At 39.7% G+C, this 21,249-nt stretch overlaps 1 protein-coding gene and 1 long non-coding RNA gene across 3 annotated transcripts in view; both read right to left on the bottom strand.

The window, feature by feature from the left end:
- STAG1 (STAG1 cohesin complex component) overlaps nucleotides 1-21,249 on the bottom strand; it is a 112,385-nt gene that overhangs the window by 37,438 nt on the left and 53,698 nt on the right. The window contains exons 4-8 of one of the 2 annotated variants that reach the window (XM_088669722.1): nucleotides 11,121-11,285; nucleotides 10,064-10,160; nucleotides 3,530-3,600; nucleotides 1,396-1,472; nucleotides 325-529 (exon numbers count right to left, since the gene is read on the bottom strand). In XM_088669722.1, coding sequence (XP_088525848.1) covers nucleotides 325-529; nucleotides 1,396-1,455 — 265 coding nt within the window. In that variant the 5' untranslated portion in view covers nucleotides 1,456-1,472; nucleotides 3,530-3,600; nucleotides 10,064-10,160; nucleotides 11,121-11,285. The remainder of the gene's footprint in view (nucleotides 1-324; nucleotides 530-1,395; nucleotides 1,473-3,529; nucleotides 3,601-10,063; nucleotides 10,161-11,120; nucleotides 11,286-21,249) is intronic. The other variant, XM_035132395.3, reaches the window with a different exon arrangement.
- LOC148685697 (uncharacterized) lies at nucleotides 5,235-5,476 on the bottom strand. The gene is made up of 2 exons (XR_015950017.1): nucleotides 5,383-5,476; nucleotides 5,235-5,320 (listed from the first exon to the last, which is right to left on the bottom strand). It is a non-coding gene; the product is annotated as an uncharacterized LOC148685697 (long non-coding RNA).

Here is a 21,249-nt window from a genome sequence, read left to right as displayed (position 1 = left end):
TGGGGCAATGTCTGATCATAGAACAAGTTTTTTCTCCCACCTCAGTGTTGTCCCTGCCATTTCCTTTCTCCCATAGTGAGTGAAGAAAGTCAGTGGCTCCAACTGAATGTAGAAAACAATTGCTAAAAAATGACCAGCTCATATATCAGTACTGTCTTCATTATGGTTATAGTCTTTTATTATTTATTTAAAGTGCTTATATACTGCCTTTCATCTCTGTGCTCCCAAGGCAGCTTACAAAACATAATTAGCTTCATATACATAAAAGGATAAGTTAGCTTCTTATGCATAGGAGCATTATACTTTCCTTTAAGATGTACCTACCAGCAAGCGTACTGGTATGCCTAAAAGCTCGGACCTGTGAATCTGACAAACCAGTCAGAAGAGAGATCACTGTGTCCATCATATATTCATCATAAATGATGCTGTACTGACATTGTCGTATTAGAACTCCTATGAATTCACAAAAATTTGATCGAAATTTTTTCCACTGTGGCCCAGGCATCGTAAGTGGGTAATCACCACTGTCCTGAAGAAAGACAAAATGCACATACTATATTTAACACAAGTTTAGATTTCAGCAGTCTCATCTTTTACATACAACTACTATACTGAGAGAATGCTATGTGTAAAAAACCTATTTTAAGGGGAAAGAGCACATTCCACTCACATTGTATCAAGACAAAAACAAAGGTTTATGGATTAGAAAACTTTCAACATGGAGGATGGTTGAGCCAAATTAGAATAAGTTGGCTCTTCCTGTCATTGGCTCTGGTTCCACCTACTTCTGGTCTCCCTGCCTTCTACTCTATTGGTCACAATGGGCACCAGTCACAACTTGGGTGCTCTTTGATCCACCATTATCATTAGAGGCTCAAGTAGTGATAGTGTCAGAAAGTACCTTTTACTAAGGCTGGTATCCTAGCTGCAATCCTATTTTGAGGTGGATAACCTAATAGCAGTGATCCACGCTCTGACAATCTCCCATTTTTTAATTTCTGCAATACATTGTGTGTGGGGGGGGGGTTGTGCCTCTGAAGATGATCTAGCAACTTCAGCTGATGCAAAATCCAGCAAGAATGTTAATTGGGAAATGGTGTTATGAACACTTCACACTGACCTATTTTACTTGCACTGGTTTCCAATTCATTTTTGCACCCAATTCAAGGTTCTGGTTTGGGTCTATGAAGCTCTACAAGGTTTGGAACCTCAATACTTATCCAAATGCTTCTTCCTAGACAATACCTGTGCCTGAAATCATCTACAGAAAACCCTCTCTGTGTGCCCTCTCAATCTGGAGCTTGGAGGGTAGACACAACAGAAGCCCTATCCTGGAGAACTCTTGGCACACTTTTACCTACAGCTCAAAATATTTCAGAACGTTTAATACTATACCTCATCAAATTCTTCCGTCATTTTCCTGATTATTTCTGCATTCTGCATGTTCCTAAACATCTCAATCCTTACAGTGCCTGTAATAAAATGAATAAGTATAACATACATATTTTACTCCACTTAAAAGTTTTTCCTATTTTGCATATCTTGATATTCTGAACTACCTATTAAAGAACATTATGGCAAAATGAGGAGCCACATCAAATCTCATTGTACTGATTATGTCTGGAAGCCAGCAATAAAACTTGTGTATAATAGGAAATATAAGTGCAGCCTTTTCACCAGTGAAACAGTAAGAGAGGACTTGTGTCTGTTTCTGAGGATTGGCTGTTCCTCTTCTCTACTAAGAATACTGAAGCTTATGAAACAACCTGATTATACAAGACTACTTTAATGTGCTCTATCTCGGCCTGCCTTTAAAGAAGCTTTAGCTGGTACTTGGCTGCCATAGATGCTTTTTGGGGCCGAGAAGCCAGAGCATATAATATCTATATTGTACCAGCTGCATTAAGTTACCTGTTGGTTTTGAGGCCCAATTTAAAGTGCTAGTGCGGACTTCTAACATTCTAAATAGCTTGAGATCAAGTTATGCTAAGGACTATCTGCATCCATATAAACTTGCCCTTAATACTGCCTCCAGATACCCCGATTAAGGGCCTGTCATTAAAGACCTCCTTATTTAAAGCTGCTTTTCAACTAATATTTGATTACTCTGAATCTGTTTTAAACTGCTGCAGTTCTAAAGTTCTATTTGAAGCTGCTTGATTTAAAATGTTGATGTTTTAATGTTTAAGAACATAAGAAAAGCCCTGTTAGATCAGGCCAAAAGCTCATCTCAAGCTCAACCTAATGCTCTTACAGTGGCCAACCGCATGGCTATGGGAAGTCCTCAAGCAAGACCTGGACGCAATAGTACTCTCCCCATTTGTGATTCCAGCAACTGGTATTGAGAAGCACCCTTCCTCCAACAGTGAAAACAGAATATACCCCTCATTGCTATGGTCCACTGATAACCTTATCCTCCATGAATTTGTCTAGTCCTCTTTTAAATTCAAGTTGGTGGCCATCACTGTATCTTGTGGGAGCAAATTTCAAAGGTGCACTGTGTGAAGAAGTACTGTCATTAATCTTCCAACATTCAGCATCATTGGATGTCCCCACATTCCAGTATGAGAAAAGCTTCTTCCTATCTAGTTTCTTCAAACCATGCATAATCTTAACACCTCTATCATATCCTCCCTTAGTTGCCTTTTCCCCCTAAACTGTTGTTGTTGTTTAGTTGTTTAGTCGTGTCCGACTCTTCGTGACCCCATGGACCAGAGCACGCCAGGCACTCCTGTCTTCCACTGCCTCCCGCAGTTTGGTCAGACTCATGTTTGTAGTTTCGAGAACACTGTCCAACCATCTCATCCTCTGTCGTCCCCTTCTCCTTGTGCCATTAATCTTTCCCAACATCAGGGTCTTTTCCAGGGAGTCTTCTCTGCTCATGAGGTGGCCAAAGTACTGGAGCCTCAGCTTCAGGATCTGCCCTTCCAGTGAGCACTCAGGGCTGATTTCCTTCAGAATGGATAGGTTTGATCTTCATGCAGTCCATGGGACTCTCAAGAGTCTCCTCCAGCACCATACTTCAAAAGCATCAATTCTTCGGCGAATAGCCTTCTTCATGGTCCAGCTCTCACTTCCATACATTTCTACTGGGAAAACCATAGCTTTAACTATACGGACCTTTGTCGGCAAGGTGATGTCTCTGCTTTTTAAGATGCTGTCTAGGTTTGTCATTGCTTTTCTCCCAAGAAGCAGGCATCTTTTAATTTCGTGACTGCTGTCACTATCTGTAGTGATCATGGAACCCAAGAAAGTAAAAAGCCTCAAATCTTGTAACCTTTCCTCATAGGAGAACTACTCCAATCCCTTGATAATTTTATGCCCTTTTCTGAACACTTTCCAGCTCTACCACATTCTTTTTGATTTGAGACAATGAGAAATGTACACAATATTCCAAGTATTGTCTCACAATAATTTGTATAATGGCATTATGATACTGGCAGTTTTATTTTCAGTTCCTGTTCTGTTTAATAATGATTCATGAATGGAATGGAATAAAAATAATAATTAGCCCCAACATGCAATTCACCTTTTTCACAGCTCAGCACACTGGGTTGACGTCTTCATTGAGCTATCCACTACAGTCCCACAGCCTTGTTCCTAGTCAATCACCACTAGTTTAGACGTCATTGGCATATATGTAAAATGCCCCATGTACATCCCCTCAATTTGCACACGGTTAACTGCATTTACCATTTTACTGCCCATTCAACCAGTTTGGAGTTCCTCACAATCACTTTTTGTATCACCTTGAACAATTTGGTGTCATCAAAACTGGGCAACTTTACTGCTCACTCCTAATTCTCTATCATTAATGAATAAGTTAACAAGAGCAACTCTGAATACTGATACTTGGAGGACTCATCTCTACATCTGGGTATAGGGCAGTATATATATTCAATTCAATTCATCATCATCATCATCATCATCATCATCACTCTGCTTCATATGCCTTAACCTATTACTGATCCACAAGAGAACATCCTCTCTTTTCCCATGACTAGTGAGCTTACTCATTGGTGAGGGACTTTATCAAGTTTTTTTGAAATGTGACTGGATCACCTCTATCAATATATATGCTTGTTGAGCCTCTCAAAAAATCTTTTTTTGCAGAAGTCCTTGTAGAAGTCAAGCTGGTTCTGCTTCTGCAACTCAATCTTCTACATGCTTGAGACATTAAGCTTGAGACATTAAGCAAATTGACCTGTACTTTTCCAGATCTCTCCTGCATTTCTTTTTTATTGATGTTTCATTGGCCACTTTCCAGTCCTCAATTATAGAAGCGATCTTAGAGATGTTACTTATTTTTGTTAGAAGGTCAGCAATTTCACACTGGGGTTCTTTGAGAACTCTTGGATGGATGCCCAGTGATTTGCCAGTTTTTAATTTGTCAGTAAGTTCCATAGACAGAGCACACAAATCTGATAATCTTCTGAGAAAATATGTACTCAGAAACATATTAATTAAAATAAACTCAGGGGGAATTGAACTTAAGTCCTTAAAATCTTAGGGAGGACCAGAGAGAAAAGCAGTTTACAATGAAAGGCATATTCAATAATGTATCTCTCTTGACCCTGGAAGCTGGAAGCAAATAGTCAAGGAGTATCATCCCAGGCAGTGGATGACAATCATGATGACAGAAAGTTTAGTATCAATCAAGATTTCTGAAGTTACATGTGTAGAAAAATATAGCCAAGTGATGTTACTGTAAAAATGTCTGTCCAAATGCACTAATTTAGCTTCCCACAAAAGAGTTCTACAGACAGAAAAGAGCCAACCAGATTTCTACAGCATCAAAATCTGCCCTAATATAAAGAAAGGAAATGGTCAAGTAACAATCATTTAATAAAACATACATTTTATCCCATCTTTTTTCCTATAACATCAAAAACAAAGGAACATTTCTGTGACCTGACAAGTTAGGACCATCAATGTAAACACACTAGGAAGGTCAGGCCTGTTTAATATAAGTAGTAAGGCATTGGTCACACAAGGCATTTTCTTCATGCAAGCAGTCCCAAGCTTTCCCCAGTATGTGCTTTTTGGACAAATATGAAACCTCTTAATTGGAAGAACCTGGATGTGGATGCTAGCACTGCTCAAGACACAGCCCTAATTAGAATAAATGGAGGGGGGACTTTTCTTGAGCACAATAGTAGTGCACACAAAAGAAAAATGAGTAACTATAAATGCTGAACTTTCTTGATAGGCTCTCACATTTTGTCTGCTTAGAGTTTATTTAATATTAATGATGAAGCCATGGATGGATGGAGAAATCTAGAGACATTCTGAGCTGGCAGAGATAAAGGACTCTGTGTACCTATGAACTGGTCCTCGACCGTAATAATAAATAAATTGAATTGAAAAATTGACTCTGTGTACATCTTGGAGTGAGTTCAGGGGGGAAACCTACCAAACCTCTGGCGCTTTTCTTGGAAGAAGTGTAAATGAAAGGGACATTTAAAAAAAAATCTGGATGGAAAACCACAGCAAATACAGCACAAAATGGGAATGGAAGATATGGAACTGGGTGCCAATGAATATAAAGTAAGAAAAGAATTATGAAATAAAGATGGAAAGACTTATTATTGTTTAATATGGAGTAATGGTTGTTGAATTTATTGAAGTCAAAGCTAATAGTATGTTCAATTAGAGAAAAGTTAGATTTATTAATAACAATAATTAGAGAACCCCTTTTGGATTTTTTTTGTAAAACAGAAAATGAATTAATCTTAAGACATCGGGGTTGAAAGATTTGGAAAATATTACCTAACAGAAAATAGATCAGTTGGATGTCATTCTAGAGTTAATATTTTGAATGATTTCTTTTATGTAACTGGCAGATGGAAAATTGGAAGGCCTTTTTATTTTTTCTCTTTTCTTCTTTTGGTATTCCTTTGGCGTTTTCTTTTCTCTTTGTCTCTGTCTCTGTTTTTGATTTTATTAGTTTATTTTATCTTACTGTATTATGAAAAATCTTTAATAAAAATCTTACTAAAAAAATTATCTCCATCATTTTGTGAGGCTTTTTTTTGTTTTGTTTTTCTGGTTTGCCTAGTCCTCCATTTACATATTCTCCTTTGATTTGGTGATCACTATTTATAGCCTGGCAATCTGCCCAGAATTCTATATTTACCAGTGAAAGACACTAGGATTAGAATCACAACTGATATTCGTAAACATTCGGAAGTTCTGGTTACCTTGACAGAACAGGAATCGTGGAGGATAAATGTGAGGAGAAAACAACTGCAGTTGCATTGCAACAGTAAAAGTACAACACTAGTCCTGTGGGCGGTGCACTTTTTGTGCTATAATTTTAAAACAAGAATTAACATGTATGGGTCAGTCATGTTTCTAAAACTAGATATAAACATTTCAGTCCTATGTCAGCCAAACATGTGTAGGGGCTGCACATATCTAGCTCGTTGCTTTGCTTATACTGTACAGCACTGGCAATCCCAGAGTCCCCCCGGAACAAACAAATCACATTTTACACTCCCTGGGTTTGAGCCCATCCGGGACGGCTCTGGGCCAGATTTTGCAGAGGTTTGCAGTAGGGGGCTAGCAGAAGCAGATTTCCCTGCCCCTTCCTCATGGAAGTTACCTGTGACTGATTTGGGGGGGAGAGGAATCGCCCTTCCCCCTACACCACAACTTACTCCATTCAACAGGAGTTGGAGACTGGATGGGGTGCAAGGGAAGGAGAAACAGCAAAGTCAGTTTCTGCCAATTCCCTTCTGTGGGCTTTTCTCTATGTCCAACATGTGCTAGTCTCAAAAACCAATCAGTAATTGATGAACATCACATAAAAAAACCACACAGACCACCACCACAGCGCTTACCCTTAAGCAAAGTGAGTATACTATAATGTGTTTTTATAATGATTTTATAATCATGTGATACGCATCATGTTTTCAAATCCTCAATTAGCAGCTTTATCTAGTTTCAGGTGTTTGCACATGTCTTATTCCCTTGGGATTTCTTAATAAAATGTTTTAGAAGTTATATTCCTTACAAAAATGATTTTGTCTGGGTAAAATGCAGTCTTGCAATGACCTTTCTCTGAACATGAGCTTGGCTGTATTAAATTAGCTGTGAGTTAAGTGTCTGGCTTCTAAGAAGTTAAATTTTATGTAATTTTTCTCTTTCCAAGTCTGTATTAGTGCTACATAACTTGGAGAACCATAAAAGTGACTAACTGTCCTAGGTAAAACTGTATTATTTTGTTGTTAAATACAGTGCAATTATTAATGTTCAAATATTAACAGCAAGACCAGCTATCAATAATAGAAAAGCAATAATAGGATCAATAATCAAACAATTATTCATTGATTGCTGGCTTGACTTATTTCCAGCAAAGCAAAAGAATTAATTCCAAGTGAAGTCTTGCAGATACAGGGGTGTCCCTTTACCAGACACTGGAATCAGAAACTATCTGAGAATACTAGCCAAAAGATACTGGCCTAGATTTCAGATTAGTTTATAGAATGATATTTAGATTTAATTATGACTTCCCCCCTTCATACTGGATCTTATTCAGTATGCTTTCAGTCATATACTGGGTAATTCAACAAAATAGAACAATCCTGAGATAACTGTATTTTCCTTTACTTCTGAAAAGGGGCCAGGCAGTTTAAAACAGAAAACGAAAACAACAAAAAGACTTAATAAAGCAGGCAGATTGTTACAGCCCTAGCTTCAACCAGATAATTTTAGCTCAGCTAATATTGCTGAGAATTCTGAAGCTTCTAAATTTAATTGATTTAAATCTACATTGTTCAAAATACAGTATGCCATAAAACCTGGTTTTATTGGCATGTGAAGCAGCATGACAAACTCAGCTAATGTGTTGAGGAGGGGAGGGAAGAAGAGAACAAAACACATGAACTAATAAAACCATCACTTGTAAAATTACAAGATGTTGTAAATGGGGAAAAGAAAAATACCAGGAACCTTCAAGAAAATTGTATGCTCCAAGAGTGAATTGTTTATAATGCATGTGGATGCACATTCTCAGGATAATAATTAAACTACAAGAGACTGTGATTCTCTTTTGACTTTGAAATGCAGATTAAAAAAACCTTTAATGTTGGGACTCTGGAAAAGCTCCTGGCCCTCATTGGCTACATCAGTTATCTAAATATGCTGATTTGTCTGTCATATGAATGAACAGTAATTAACAAAAGACAAATGTGATTTTGCCACAGAACTTTTGCAATGTTGAAATGCTTCTGTTTAGCTTTCCAGCCATTCCATCCTCACTATCCTAGTTTTCCTTCCCTGCCCCCAACAGTCACTTGGTAGTCCGCCCACTGAGCAGGGTCAACCCTCAGTGGCCATTTGGGGATACGGAAGACTGGGTTCAGTCCTAGCTACATTAAAATCTTGCATGAAAAGCTCTCTGTTCCATCCCTGGGGACATTTTAAAATAGCTTCCCAGTACAGACCGAAAATGGCACATCTAGACAATGAAACAGTTCTACTGTGATATTTTTATATGTTACTAGCTGGCCCGGCCACGTGTTGCTGTGGGTTTTTCTGTTAAATGGACCTTTTTCTGTTAAATGGACCTTCAGAGTCTCCCTTTAGAGTCCCCTCACCTGCCCTGTCCCAACCCTGACTCCCCTACTGTAAGTTTCTAAAATAAGACTTCCCCCACGTGTGTTCCTGAAAATGACCCCACCCCCCATTGCTTTGGCTGACTCAGGGTCCTACCTCCCCCCCCCATGGCTATGTGTTTCCCCCTCCCTCTGTTGTGCCGCATCCCTGCGAGCCCCCTCCCCCGTTGTTGCGCCTCATCCCTGTGATTCCCCCACCCTGTGAAAGGCCAATATTCTATTTGTTTTTGCCTTTTCCCTGCTGGGCAATGCTGTGGCCTACTCAGTTTTCCCTGTTCTAACCCACCCCCCACTGCTTTGGCTGACTCAGGGTCCTCCCCCCCATGGCTATGTGTTTCTCCCCTCCCTTTGCTGTGCCTCATCCCTGTGCCCCCCCCCATTGTGAAAGGCCCTATTCTGTTTGTTTTTGCCTGTGGTGCGGCCTACTCAGTTTCCCCTGCTTGGCAATGCTATGGCCTATTGAAAAAGCTGGGCCTTGTTGATGCAAAAGGACTGTTTTCAGTTGGTTGCTGTGGAATTTTGTGATGTCATCTGGCGGCGCAGCTTTGGAGGCAGCAGCGTGCGATCTGCCTTTCTACTGGATGCTGCTGGAGTCTTCAGAGCTTTTGGTGGTGACGTCTAATTTGGGTGCCACTTTTTGTGTTTAATCATTATTTTAGGTGTGAAAGGTGTGTTTTTTTGGGGGGAAATTTATGCCAGATCCCTCCCTGATGGGCATGGAACGTTGTGGCCAAATTTGTTACATTACGGTTCAGCAGTTACGGAGAAAGGTTGTGATCTCCGCACGCGCAATGCCTACAAATTTGTATATATAGTGTGTCACTTTTTCCTTTCTTTCCAGGCGCTCCATTCCCCCTTCCCACCAAAACGTCCCACAAGATTCTGTGTCATTGACCTCTTAAAGGACATTATTATTGTTATTATTACCCCTGTTGTTGGGTTTTACTAAAGGGTTTTTTGTTTTTTTAAGCATTTGACAATCTCTGGGTTGCCACTAATCTGCTAATAATTCTCTTGCGCAGTGGTGGTGTAACTTTGGCTGCATAACCACAAATATGAAAATACTTCATTCCATATTCTTTTCCAGGCTCTTTAAAATACATTAGTTCTTTAACTTTGAAGAACAAGTTTCCTAATTATGGAAAAAGAATGGCATACGAAATATGGCAGTTCAATTCTAGTTAAATAAAGCTCTTATATCTTTACCAGGTACCTAAGCGTTAATACCTAAGCTTGATTAATCTTTCAAAAATCTTGCTTCTTTATTACTATTCTCTATATAGATGTGTTCATACAGGAAAACACATGAATAAATAATATACAAGTTATCTATCCAGGTTTTAGGTAACACACCACATATTATATTCCCCATTCAAGAAACACACTGGATGATGAGTTATACTGATTTAGAACAGTTTTATAAAACTCTTATCACTTATTTGTACCTCGGCATCCGGAACACTGGATGAAGAAGTTGATTAAATCCAGAAGTGCTATGTCCCTATCTTGTTTATATGATTCAATCCAGTCATCCACTACAGACTGTCAATAAAAGAGAAGGTATATTCAGATATTCATATCAGAACTTTTACCATTTCAAGTTGCTTTTTTCTCATACAATTATAAAAAAAACGGCCGAGACAAAAAGTATTCCCTGACATTTCATACTAATTCCTGTGTTTGGGGTGCTTTTTGTGCCAGCTAATAGAATGTACAGTGGTACCTCTAGTTACGAACTTAATTCGTTCCGGAGGTCCATTCTTAACTAGAGGCGTGCTTTTGCTAAGGAGGCCTCTTGCTGCCACTTTGCCGTTGGCACACAATTTCCGTTCTCATCCTGGGGCAAAGTTCTCAACTCAAGGTAACTCTTCCAGGTTAGCGGAGTTTGTAACCTGAAGCGTTTGTAACTCGAGGTACCACTGTATTGGGATTCTTTTAAAATTCCCACGGGGTTGTTCAAACAAAACTAATCTAAGGAAATAGACTTAGATAACATGGACTTGTTGGGGGGCAGTTTACTACCCCACGGTACATTTTAATTTGGTTTGGAATACATAAAAGTCCTTCACAATCAAATTTTTGTTTTTTTTTAATTGCTTGAAATAATTATTTAAGAACTGCAGTGAATGCCAATAATCACAGAATTTGTTATTTATTTAAGATATAAATACATACTTGGAGGGACTCAATAGAAAACAATAGTAAGTTACAAATACTGGTTTATAACTGGTTTATAAAGGAATAATTTCTTAAGAATACCTTTAAAACGCATTACTACCAGTAATTGAGATTCCATATTCCCATATAATCAAGATAACCCCACCCACCCTTTGGCATAAAGTCACAATAGTTGTACTTGGTCAATATGTTTCCTTACTGGGAATTTACCCAGCTGTTCCTTCAAGTACTTTGTGGTGCCAACTACCAGAACACCTTTCTGGAAATGTTCTAAACCTAGTTTTAAAATTTAACAGAGCCTGCAACAGGCACCATTAATTTTACCTGCATAGCACTTTTGCCCAACTTCACCACCTCAAACAAAGTGACAGGTTCCCCTTCTCCATTTTGCTGTGGGTGACCATTAGCTCTTCCTCGACCTGTTCCTCTTATTCCAGTTTCAGAACGGAATTTTTCTGCTGGAGTCTTTCGAGGCTTCTTATTGGCAGACTGGGAAACAGAAGAGCAGGAGAAAGAACCTTGATGCCTTTATATCATTCAGTTCCTTATACTTACAGTTGTATTACTGAGAGTTCAGAGTTTTGAATTATCAGCAAGAAAAACAGTGCATTTTAAATATGCATCTTGATTATTCATTTCACTTCTACATGGCTTTTTATTTTAAAGAAAAAAATCTCAAGAAATTAGCAAAACATGATGCACCAATTGCTTACTTTAAGTTCACAGGGCTGGATCCAGAGATAAACATGCCAAACGCAGCTGACAGAACTTGACTTTTCCTCCTGCCGCTAGCCCCTCAATCTCCAAAAAATGCTTCTTTCAAGGGTCAGAGGGCCTTACAGAATGGGGTGAGTATGCCAGGGATCCTTGGTGAGACAGCTTCTCACACAAAGCATTGCCTCCTAATTTTTGAGAAATCCCCATTCCTCTCCAGCCCTCCTCACCAAAGAATAACAGGGTTCCCCATTCTTTAGTTCTAGGTCTTGGGAGGAAGTTCTGGTGGCGAGAAGCAGGACAAGGAAAGTCTGTTTCTGCCAATCCTTTGACATGCTTAGCTCTGGATCAAAGCCATTAAATTTAAACACACACACACACATATATATGTATTATTATTATTTATTTCCATAAGCAGCTTTGCTCATCTAAGATCAGGGTGGATGGATAGATGCAGGGCTTCTATCCAGCTGGAACTCACTGGACCTGAGTTCCGGCACCTCTGTAGCATGCGGCTGCGCACCAGAGGCTGCAGGCAGCACAGCGAAGAAAAGAAGCTATTTTGCAGAAAGCTCAACAACTCTGGTTGGTCGCTCCCTTAAAAAACCTGGATGGATATACCATATTTTTCCGTCTATAAGATGCCCCCTATTTTGGGGGACTCAGATTTAAGAAAATGGGGGGAGATGGCCCAGAGTATAAGACGCCCCCCCAATTTTTGACATTATTTTTTAGGGGTTGAAACTAGCCTTATACACAGAAAGTATGTATGAATGAATGAATGGAATGCCACACAGTAGATAGCTCTCCTAGTTCAACATTTCCACTAACCTTGAAGTACTTTGTAAAGGGGCAATATAAATTTGCCCATGATCACAAAGTTTAAAAATGTCCCCCAGACCTTGTGGGGGGCTGGACTATATTTGGGGGGGGGATGATGATGCAAGAGCACCACGAGCCCTGGTGGCTGTTTATCTGTGTCTTGCAAGTGGCAGGGGCTGGCGGTGGAGGGACGATGAGCGGCGCACAAAAGAGCTCCAGAGAGGGGCTGCTTAAAATGGCGGCTGCTCGAGCACTGCTGCTGCTGGCACCAACAAAGCCCAGCCCCCTTCCTCCTCTAGGCTGGGCGGGGAGAAACCAGTGTTAGAGATTCATTCCCCGTGTTTGCATTCATGGCATTGTTGTCTATCACATGATGGAGCATGTTTTCATTCCACAGAGTCGTACCTGGTGGAAACAGGATGTTTGTGTTACTGTGTTTCCTGAAGTGGGACTATTGTCCTTTGTTCTTTCTCTCTTTGCTGCCTGATGCTAGAGAGGGAGGGAGCCATGTTGCAGTGCTCCGTGTGTGTTTATATGTAAATAAAATAGATTAGCCAAATGCTGAGTTGCTGAGGTCTGCTATGCAACCGTGCAAACTCTGCAGATCCGCAAGTGTGCTCATGTCAGTTGGCATCAGTTGCTGTGATGTTCAGGCTGGAGAAAGCTTCGAAGCTCCTGAACGATTGAACAGGAGGGAGGGAACATGCCAGTTGGGCATGTGTCTCTACCAGGGTCCTACTCGAGAGTAGGAGATCCTAACAGCTGGGAGGGAGGAGCGCCGTCACCACTGCGATGTGAGAGGGGGGAGAGGGAAAGAACATGTGTGCTGGCGATCCACGTGGCGATTCCCGGACTGTCCGCGGGCAGGATTCTGAAGGCAATTGGGCCTGATCTGGCCCGTGGGCCTTAGTTTGCCGACCCATGTTATAATCAATACAACAAATAGTATATTCTAGCATTGCTTCAAAGATTCTTTGAGCAAAAAACAAAACCCATAGACCTCTCTTTCCTATGCTGATTTTCTTTCTACACTTGCTCTCATTGAGCAATCTATTATTTTTAAAATATATTTATTAAAGATTTTCTCAAACAAAAGAGAATACAAAAAAGAAAAAATACAAAACAACACAAGTAAAAAGAAAAAGAAATCTATTTTTTTCTTCTAGAGTTTATGCTTCTGCTTTTTCTCCAAAGTATATGCTTTTAATTCCCTGCTTCAGACACTTCTATCTCCCATTTCCCCTTCACTCTCCCCCATTTTCAATTATTATTTTGGCAGTAAAATTAGTTTCATTCAGTTAACTTTTTCTCTCACTCTTACCAAATCTTCTCAAGTTACCTCAAGTTCTTACCCCTGTATTTTACTCAGTTTCCTGTGATATTTTGCCAAAGCATGTGTTAGATCTAGTCTGTCTGATTTTGATTTTCATCTGTGTGGCACTTCTGTAGGCAGAGTAATAGCCATAAGCATGATTTGGTAATTTGGATGTCACAAGAGATCGAAGCTGACAAACTATATTTTGCAAATCGACTTCAGAAGGAGGGAAAGAGCCTGCAAGCTGACATCAAGGTTTTTGACAGCCAAATCATAGCCTGGCCATTCTGTATGAACTTGAGCAATAGACTACTGACAGAATTACTATTTATTTCACCTAATTCTAATGTCTCACTTTCTAAATATATTGGCAATGTTTCTCTTCACCTCCTAGTTTTCCTCTTTTCCTGGTCAGATCCATTCTAGTGCTAAATCTTCTTGTTTCCTTATAATGTTTCTAAGATTTATTCAGTTCTTTCTCCTAAGAATACTGCCAAACTCCAGGTCAGGCTTAATTTCACACATTGATTCTTGTATTTGGGGCAAGTTTTCCAGTTTCTCACCTTCAGCCTTTGATTTGTTAATTCTGGAGCATTGCCAACCTTTCCCAGGTCTTGCAATGATATTCTCTCTCCTCTTTCCTATACCTCACATTGGCTGCCTATTCAATCCTGCACTTAACATAGATTGAATCTTTACTTCTTAACCATTACATGCTCCAACTCCTCTCTATTCCTGCTCTTCCCTCCCTCCCTACTCACAAGCTTGTTCTTGGGCTTTCTGCTGTTGACAGCATTTCTAATACATGGAAATCAGCACTTTGTTGCTGTCTGACAAATGTGATAATTTTCTGTTTATGTTGATGATACTTTAAATTTTCTTTTCCCCTTCCCATCCCCCATCTTGTCATCTTATTTTGTTGTAATATGAAATATTGGTAGGACTTGCCTGCTTTGATTTCTAATCTGCATGATGCCTAGCACAGCAAGAGCAATGAAATTTAAAAGATTGATGATTGAAACATTAAATTGGAGTCATCAGGTACAGTGCCCATAGATGCCATGGTGCCTGTAAATGCCTTCATTGGCAGAGACCCAAGACACTGAACTTTTGGGGTTCAACTGTTTTTTAAAGAAGGTGTCTCGCCCTCCTAAAAATTAAAGCTATGAAGCAAAGCATGCAGGTACCCTATCTAAGCAATTTATGTGAAATGAGCCAATCTGGCTGCTTCTACTTGTCAGTAGGTCAAACCTGTAATTGATAAGTGAGTTGTTCGGACACCAGGCAATAAGAATCCCTGGGGTTCAAAGAACTGCCGTTTCTTACTGCTACTCTCCCTCTCTCTCTCTCTCTCTCTCTCTCTCTCTCTCTCTCTCTCTCTCTCTCTCTCTCCCCCCCCCCCCCCGGCTACTGTCATATTTTAGTTCTTGAAAACTCTGTAGTAGTACTTCTGCCCGAAGCAACCAGAGTGCATCTTTTCTGTGGTGGATTTGTTTGAGATTAGGTAGTTCCTGGAAGTTATTTTATGCAAATATTACTACACAAGACAAACACACACAAATGCAAAATACAAAAGTTCTGCAAAGCAGCTTAGGCTCCTGTTGTGCAGCAGCTAAAGACTAGGCAGTTATTAAGAATTCATTGTACAGTATAATTAACCTACAGTACAATATGATACATGTCTACTCAGACATCTATTTGTGTTTAATGGAGCTTACTCCCAGGTAAGTGGGTACAGAATGGCCACCTAGACTTTGGCTGAGGCTTGTCATTGGGGGAAAATAGGGTTTGTGTGCCTTTAGTAGCTGTACGACAGGCAGAAATTCAACAGCTTGTCTTTTCCAGTATGGAAATACAATCACATGAGAAGCTTCACTATGACAGTATTCTCTCTGATTTTATGCCATGCCTCCCATGGCAGCCATTTTATGACTAGCATTCACAGCACTCTCTAAAAAACCAAAATGTGCCCACTGGTGTAAAAAGATTGGTGACCCATGCACTAAGTGATGCCTTGCATGTGTGAATGGACCCACAGATAACATGAGGAAGAACTTTTACACCTCCTCAAAAACCATTAACTTCAATGAAACTGGGCTGTATAATCTACTATCCATTCAGCAGCTGGCAGTTATCATAATCAAGTGATGCACATACATGTGTACTTCAGTCCTGAGCCAGTCAAGCACAATCTGTGAAATCCCAAATTTATCAAAGACAAATTCTACTTTTTGTGCCATTATTTCTATCATAATTGGTTAACAGCTGACTTTAAGGAGCAAGGCAAGTGGTGCCAAAATATAGGCAAGGTCTGCACAACTTGTGACTCTACTGTGTAGGTAGCCACTCCCATCTCCCACAGGCTAACTTCTAGAGGTGGGCAGGATTACACACCTGTTGATCACCTGATGTTATACTCATGTAACTGACACTTGTCAAAGCTCAAAGAAGGTTAACATAACTGCTGATTAACTAGCTGTTGTTTAAAACAACTTTCTTTGAAGACATGCTTTCAGTGCCAAGCAGTTTATTAGCCCTGGGAGCATGCCTTCAAAGAGACTCCCATTAACTGACAATCAGCTTATTGTGAGTTAGGGACAGGCTCTTAGAAGTCTCTGCAGAGTGAGAAATGCTCCTAAAAGTGGAATATTTTCCCCTCTATAGAGACAGCATTTTATATTCTAAGTGCTGGGGAAGGGCTTTGAATACAAACTGCTTCCTTTGAAGAGGAAAAAAAATACTGCTTTAAAAAACAGAACATTCATTTGTTTGTTGTATTGTTTTTTGTTGTAGTGTGTCATTTTGGTTGTTGTAATTGTTGTTATAAAATTAATTTTTTTGGGGGGGGGCGGGGGAAACCCGGAACATTCATGTATTTTAAAAACTTGCATAACACTGTATGAAACTTCTAAGTGGTATCCAAAGGAATATTGCAAAAGCCCATTGAGCAGCACTTCCAAATCATTGTCAATCAACTAATAGTCAGGTACCTGGAACATGATGCACTTGGGGTTTTTCAAGCACCATTGATCAGCTGATCAGAGACGCCTGCCAAGCCACTTTCATGCTTTTAATTGCAGGTAGGTGTGATTTGGCTGGGAGGCATGGTTGGCCTAATCCTGTAAGCAGGCAGTAGGTTTCACACCCTTGCAATACACCTTATATTTATACTGCCTTTCACAGAGTGACTCGATTTATTATTTACTTATTAAATTTGTATACCGCTTTTCATCTGTAGGTTTCAGGGCGGTTTACAACATAAAAATACAAGATAAAAACACAAAATACACAATAAAAGCAATACAGATTAGCAGGCCTGATACTGACTCTACCTTGGGGTGGCTAACCTTTTTAAAGGTCAAGTCTCGGGGGGGGGGGCGCTGCATGTCAAAGTTGCTGTGTGGCTGAGGTGTAGAGGTGGGCCTAAGGTATAAAAGTGGATGTGGTCAATTTTAACAAATTTGAATTCTTTAAAAAAGGCCCAGCAAGGGGCACACAGCACAAGCAGTTGTACCATCCCCCACTCCAACCTAGGGAACTGTGGCTGTCCTATCAGCTAGCCCTTGGGTCTGCAGCTGCTGATTTTGAATGCCAGGTTGGCTATGAATAAGATCTTCCTCATCCATGACCTAATTGTGGACAAGTTTGGGGTTTCAGGTTTGAATATATATTGCTCTAAACACGAGCTTATTTCTTGACCATTTCCACCATTTTATTGCAATATTCATATACAGGGTGAGTCCTTTAAAAGAGGACCTGTGGCTAAAGAGTACACGTGTTCCACAGGGCCTCTTTTAAAAAGACTCACCCTGTATAATGTATATGCCTTCATTTTTTTAAAGCCATAAAGCAATACTGTGTGCAAACATGCCAGCATGCATATACAATCTATCAGCAGATAACATTTTATGTTCCTGCCATTCCTTATACCCTGGGTATAGCATAGATTCCAAGATCAAATGTATTCTTTGTTATAAACGGTATAGTTATTTTTGTCATGCTTCTTTTCAGTTTGAACATTACTTTTTTTGTTTCAGTTTGAAATATTTTTATTCTTCCTCCCTTTTGTATTTCTACCCAATCCAATTCCATGCTGACTGAAACCCAGAAAAGGATATTCCCTTGGATATTATTTATCTGATGAAAGCCTCTCACAGAGTGGTGGCAGTAGAGTGTTTGGTCTAAGTATCTGATATCACTTACAATTGCAAGTATATATATCAAGTATGCGAAGACTACATTTCAGCATAACAAAATACAGCAGGATAGTTACATATATTCTATACATAATTTCCTTCCTTATGCTCTATTAAAGAGTGTGTTTATTTAAACTGCAGTTTAAAGCACATGCATATAATAAACGCGGGAAGAGTTATCAAAGTTACTGAGCAATTTTTCATTAAGATACATTGTTTTCAGTTACTCTAGCTCATGAGTGACAAATATCCAACTCAGACCTCTTATGAGTTCTGTCTTCCATCAATATCCCTGCCTCCATTTCTTTGAGCCCCCGACTCATTCTGCTTGCTATTCTTCACTTTAAGCCTTGTTACTTCCAATCCATTCACAACACTTGCAAAAAATCTCAAACTTTGCTCTGCCTTGTCACTCCGAGACCAACAATTCAGAAAAAACTAAGCCAGCTGATGAAAAACTGTAAATTTAAGAATACATAACTAGCCTTCCAATAAACAATATTCCATCCAATTACAATACATGATTTTTAATCCCATGTAAAAGTAAAACAGATGGGCTCCTTGCTTCTATGCTGCAATTAACACTGTTGAATCAATTGACTATGCAAAATAAAAACGAGAACCTGAACAGGCCACGGAGTTCAAAGACAAGTAGTCTTACTCATTGCCATCTTCACCCCAATATTAATTCAGGAAATTTCTTGTTATCAGTATGGACAAGATTTCCAATACAAAAGATTTGTTCCCAGCTAACTTGTAAAAGATTCATGTGAAGTAAGTAAATGTATTACTTCTTTGCCTCTTCCCTCTGAAAGTCTCAAAGAAGCATTTTGGACTGCATATTTTCCTATTTGAAAGCTCACAGTGTGAAGAAGCTGTTTCCCTGCTGGTTGTTGAATTGCAAGTTTCCACTCAGTGTACATCAATAATACACATCAGCTACTGAAGCCCTTCATGTGTCATTCTGGCTCTATAGGCAGCACAGCAAAATGGTGCCATCTCCTACAATGGTGTCACAAATCAGATCCTAGAGTTCCAGGTGTTGCCTGTTCCTTTACTCCATCTGCTGGGTACTATAGCCTATTCAGCTTCTTCATCCCTCTTCCGACATAATTCTCACTATTATGCAAAGCAGTTACCAACTTGCTCCTCTTCTTTAATCTTCCCACTGACCTCTGGGCTTTCCTGATGGGCAACTGCACTCACCAACATTGGGGGGGGGGGAATATCTAGGCAAAATTATATACAATGTTTGTCCCTTATATAACCCACTGACAGCAGTATCACAATCAGCCTTGCAAGTAAATCAGCAATATTGTTAACTTAAAACATTTTACTAGCCCACCTTCCCTTACATGTTTAGATTTTTGTAAATAATTTTTAATTTTAAAAATGGCTTGAATCCTAACTTAGGTACCTTTCTGTGAACGGAACCAATTTATGTTTATGGAACTGGGCTTTCCAACAGTAACCTGTATCTCCTGAAAATCGGTTTCTAAACTTTGGAGGCCCTTAGTAATGTGAGGAAGGTTTGCTATAAATATATGTGTCTTTCAAAATTTTATGATCAGAGGAGCCACTTAGCACCTAAATTAATTCAGAAACTTAAAAAAAATCACAAGTGAAGACCAAGAATTGTGGGATTACAGGATTTTTTTTAAGAAGTGGGAAGAATTGGGATTTTATTTCTGCCTTGTTGGAAGAATTATTTCCTCCTCACTTGCAAAAGAGGAAAGGTATCATGTTAACATTTTTATTAGAGTTCTTACACCACTGTCACCTTTCCACATAGGCCACATGCAATGCTAAACCATAGTTTACTGCTGCATAGATGAGCTTCCACAGTGCACTCCTCACTCCCTCCTTTTTCCACACAGTTGGGGAGAGGGCTTCTGCTGAGTTTAGTTTCACTTTCAAAGAATATTGGTTCAGCATCAAGTACAAACCAGGAATACTGGTTTACAATGATTAGCTAAATAAACCAATAATAACTCATGGTTTCGGGTTGGCTCGTTTAGCAACTCACCATTTTGGGTTATAAACCAGGATTCTAAGTTCATAAATAACACTAAGCCAAGTTTCTTTGAAAGAGAGACTAAACCTGGCAGAAGTCTTCCTCTGAGCTATGCAGAAGGATGAAAGGGGGAAAGATCTTAGCAGCTCATGGCAGCTCCCCACCATGCACTGCTGAACTATGGCTTAGCTCAGAGGTTTTTCAACCTTTTTGAGTTCATGGATCCCTTAACTAACTATATTCTTTCTGCGGCACCCCTGTGGGGCTTAGGAGCCCAGTTATGTCACCCCTTGTTTGAACAACCTCCCTTGTGGAGGGGTCCCTCAGCCTCTTATCCTCTCCCCTCTCCTTGGGAGTCCTCTGGTCAGCTGCTGCCGTCCCTGGTCTCTGAGCTGTGCCCCCCTGCCCCAAAGGGAGATGCCTCCCAGAGGCACCATTCAAATGCAGAGCTTATAGCCAGGGCTGCTGCAATAAACAGCTGTGTAAGCCTTTGGGAGGCAAAGACGCAAGAGGGCATCAGAGGAGGGAGGGAAGGAAGGAAAGAAAGAGGGACAGAGGCCAGTTTTACCTGCGGCACCCCTGACCATCATTCAAGGCACCCCAGGGTGCCATGGCATACTGGTTGAAAACCACTGGCTTAGCTTAATAAGAACTATTAATAATTTAATAAGTTTATTAAGTTCAGTTTTATGTTTAATAAGAAACAGCGACAACAAAATGCATTTTCCCTCAAAAAAGAAAGAAAGAAATACGGGCATTTCTTTGAAAATAGACACTGTCTCCCGCTCCTTACCAATTTAATTCAACTCTGGGCTTTACCACAGATCCTGCTTTCACTGCTAGAGCTCAATCGAATTAACAAATGGTGTCTGGGCATGTATAAATACAGAATATTTTAGGTATTTTATAAGTTTTTATCATTCGTAAAAGTTCTTTTTTAATATTCTTTTTTAATGCTTTCCACACTTTTGTGGCATTTTGGTTAGCCCTAATAAAGGTATCACCTAGCGGATTTTGAATTCTCCTCCCTTATAAACCAAACCTTATAAACCTTTGCAGCTGATTTTTAAGTTCAAATAAGCTCTTCCAATCACCTAGTATCTCATTGCTAACTGGAGGCACTAGGGATTGAACTTGCAACCTTTGCATGAAAAGGATATGCTCTATCACTAAGATGATGCTTCCTCCCAAAAGGCTTAAAGGCTGACCAATGGTAGATATTCAAGATTTCTGTTACGCAAAGGAGAATTCAAAGTCTTGATACAGTATCACTTGCCTTATTACATGCTTTCATGAGAGAATTAAATTCTCCCATTTTACTCATTTTAGTCTCTGAATCATTCATACACATTTTTGTTTGGGAGGGTGAGGTGAGGCTCTCCAAATTAGAAG

The sequence above is a fragment of the Zootoca vivipara genome, chromosome 5 (assembly GCF_965207765.1).
Source record: "Zootoca vivipara chromosome 5, rZooViv2.hap1.1, whole genome shotgun sequence".
In the NCBI taxonomy this organism is placed as follows: Eukaryota; Metazoa; Chordata; class Lepidosauria; order Squamata; family Lacertidae; genus Zootoca; species Zootoca vivipara.
Note: the sequence above shows the minus strand (reverse complement) of the source record. Positions and strands in the feature narration are given on the sequence as shown.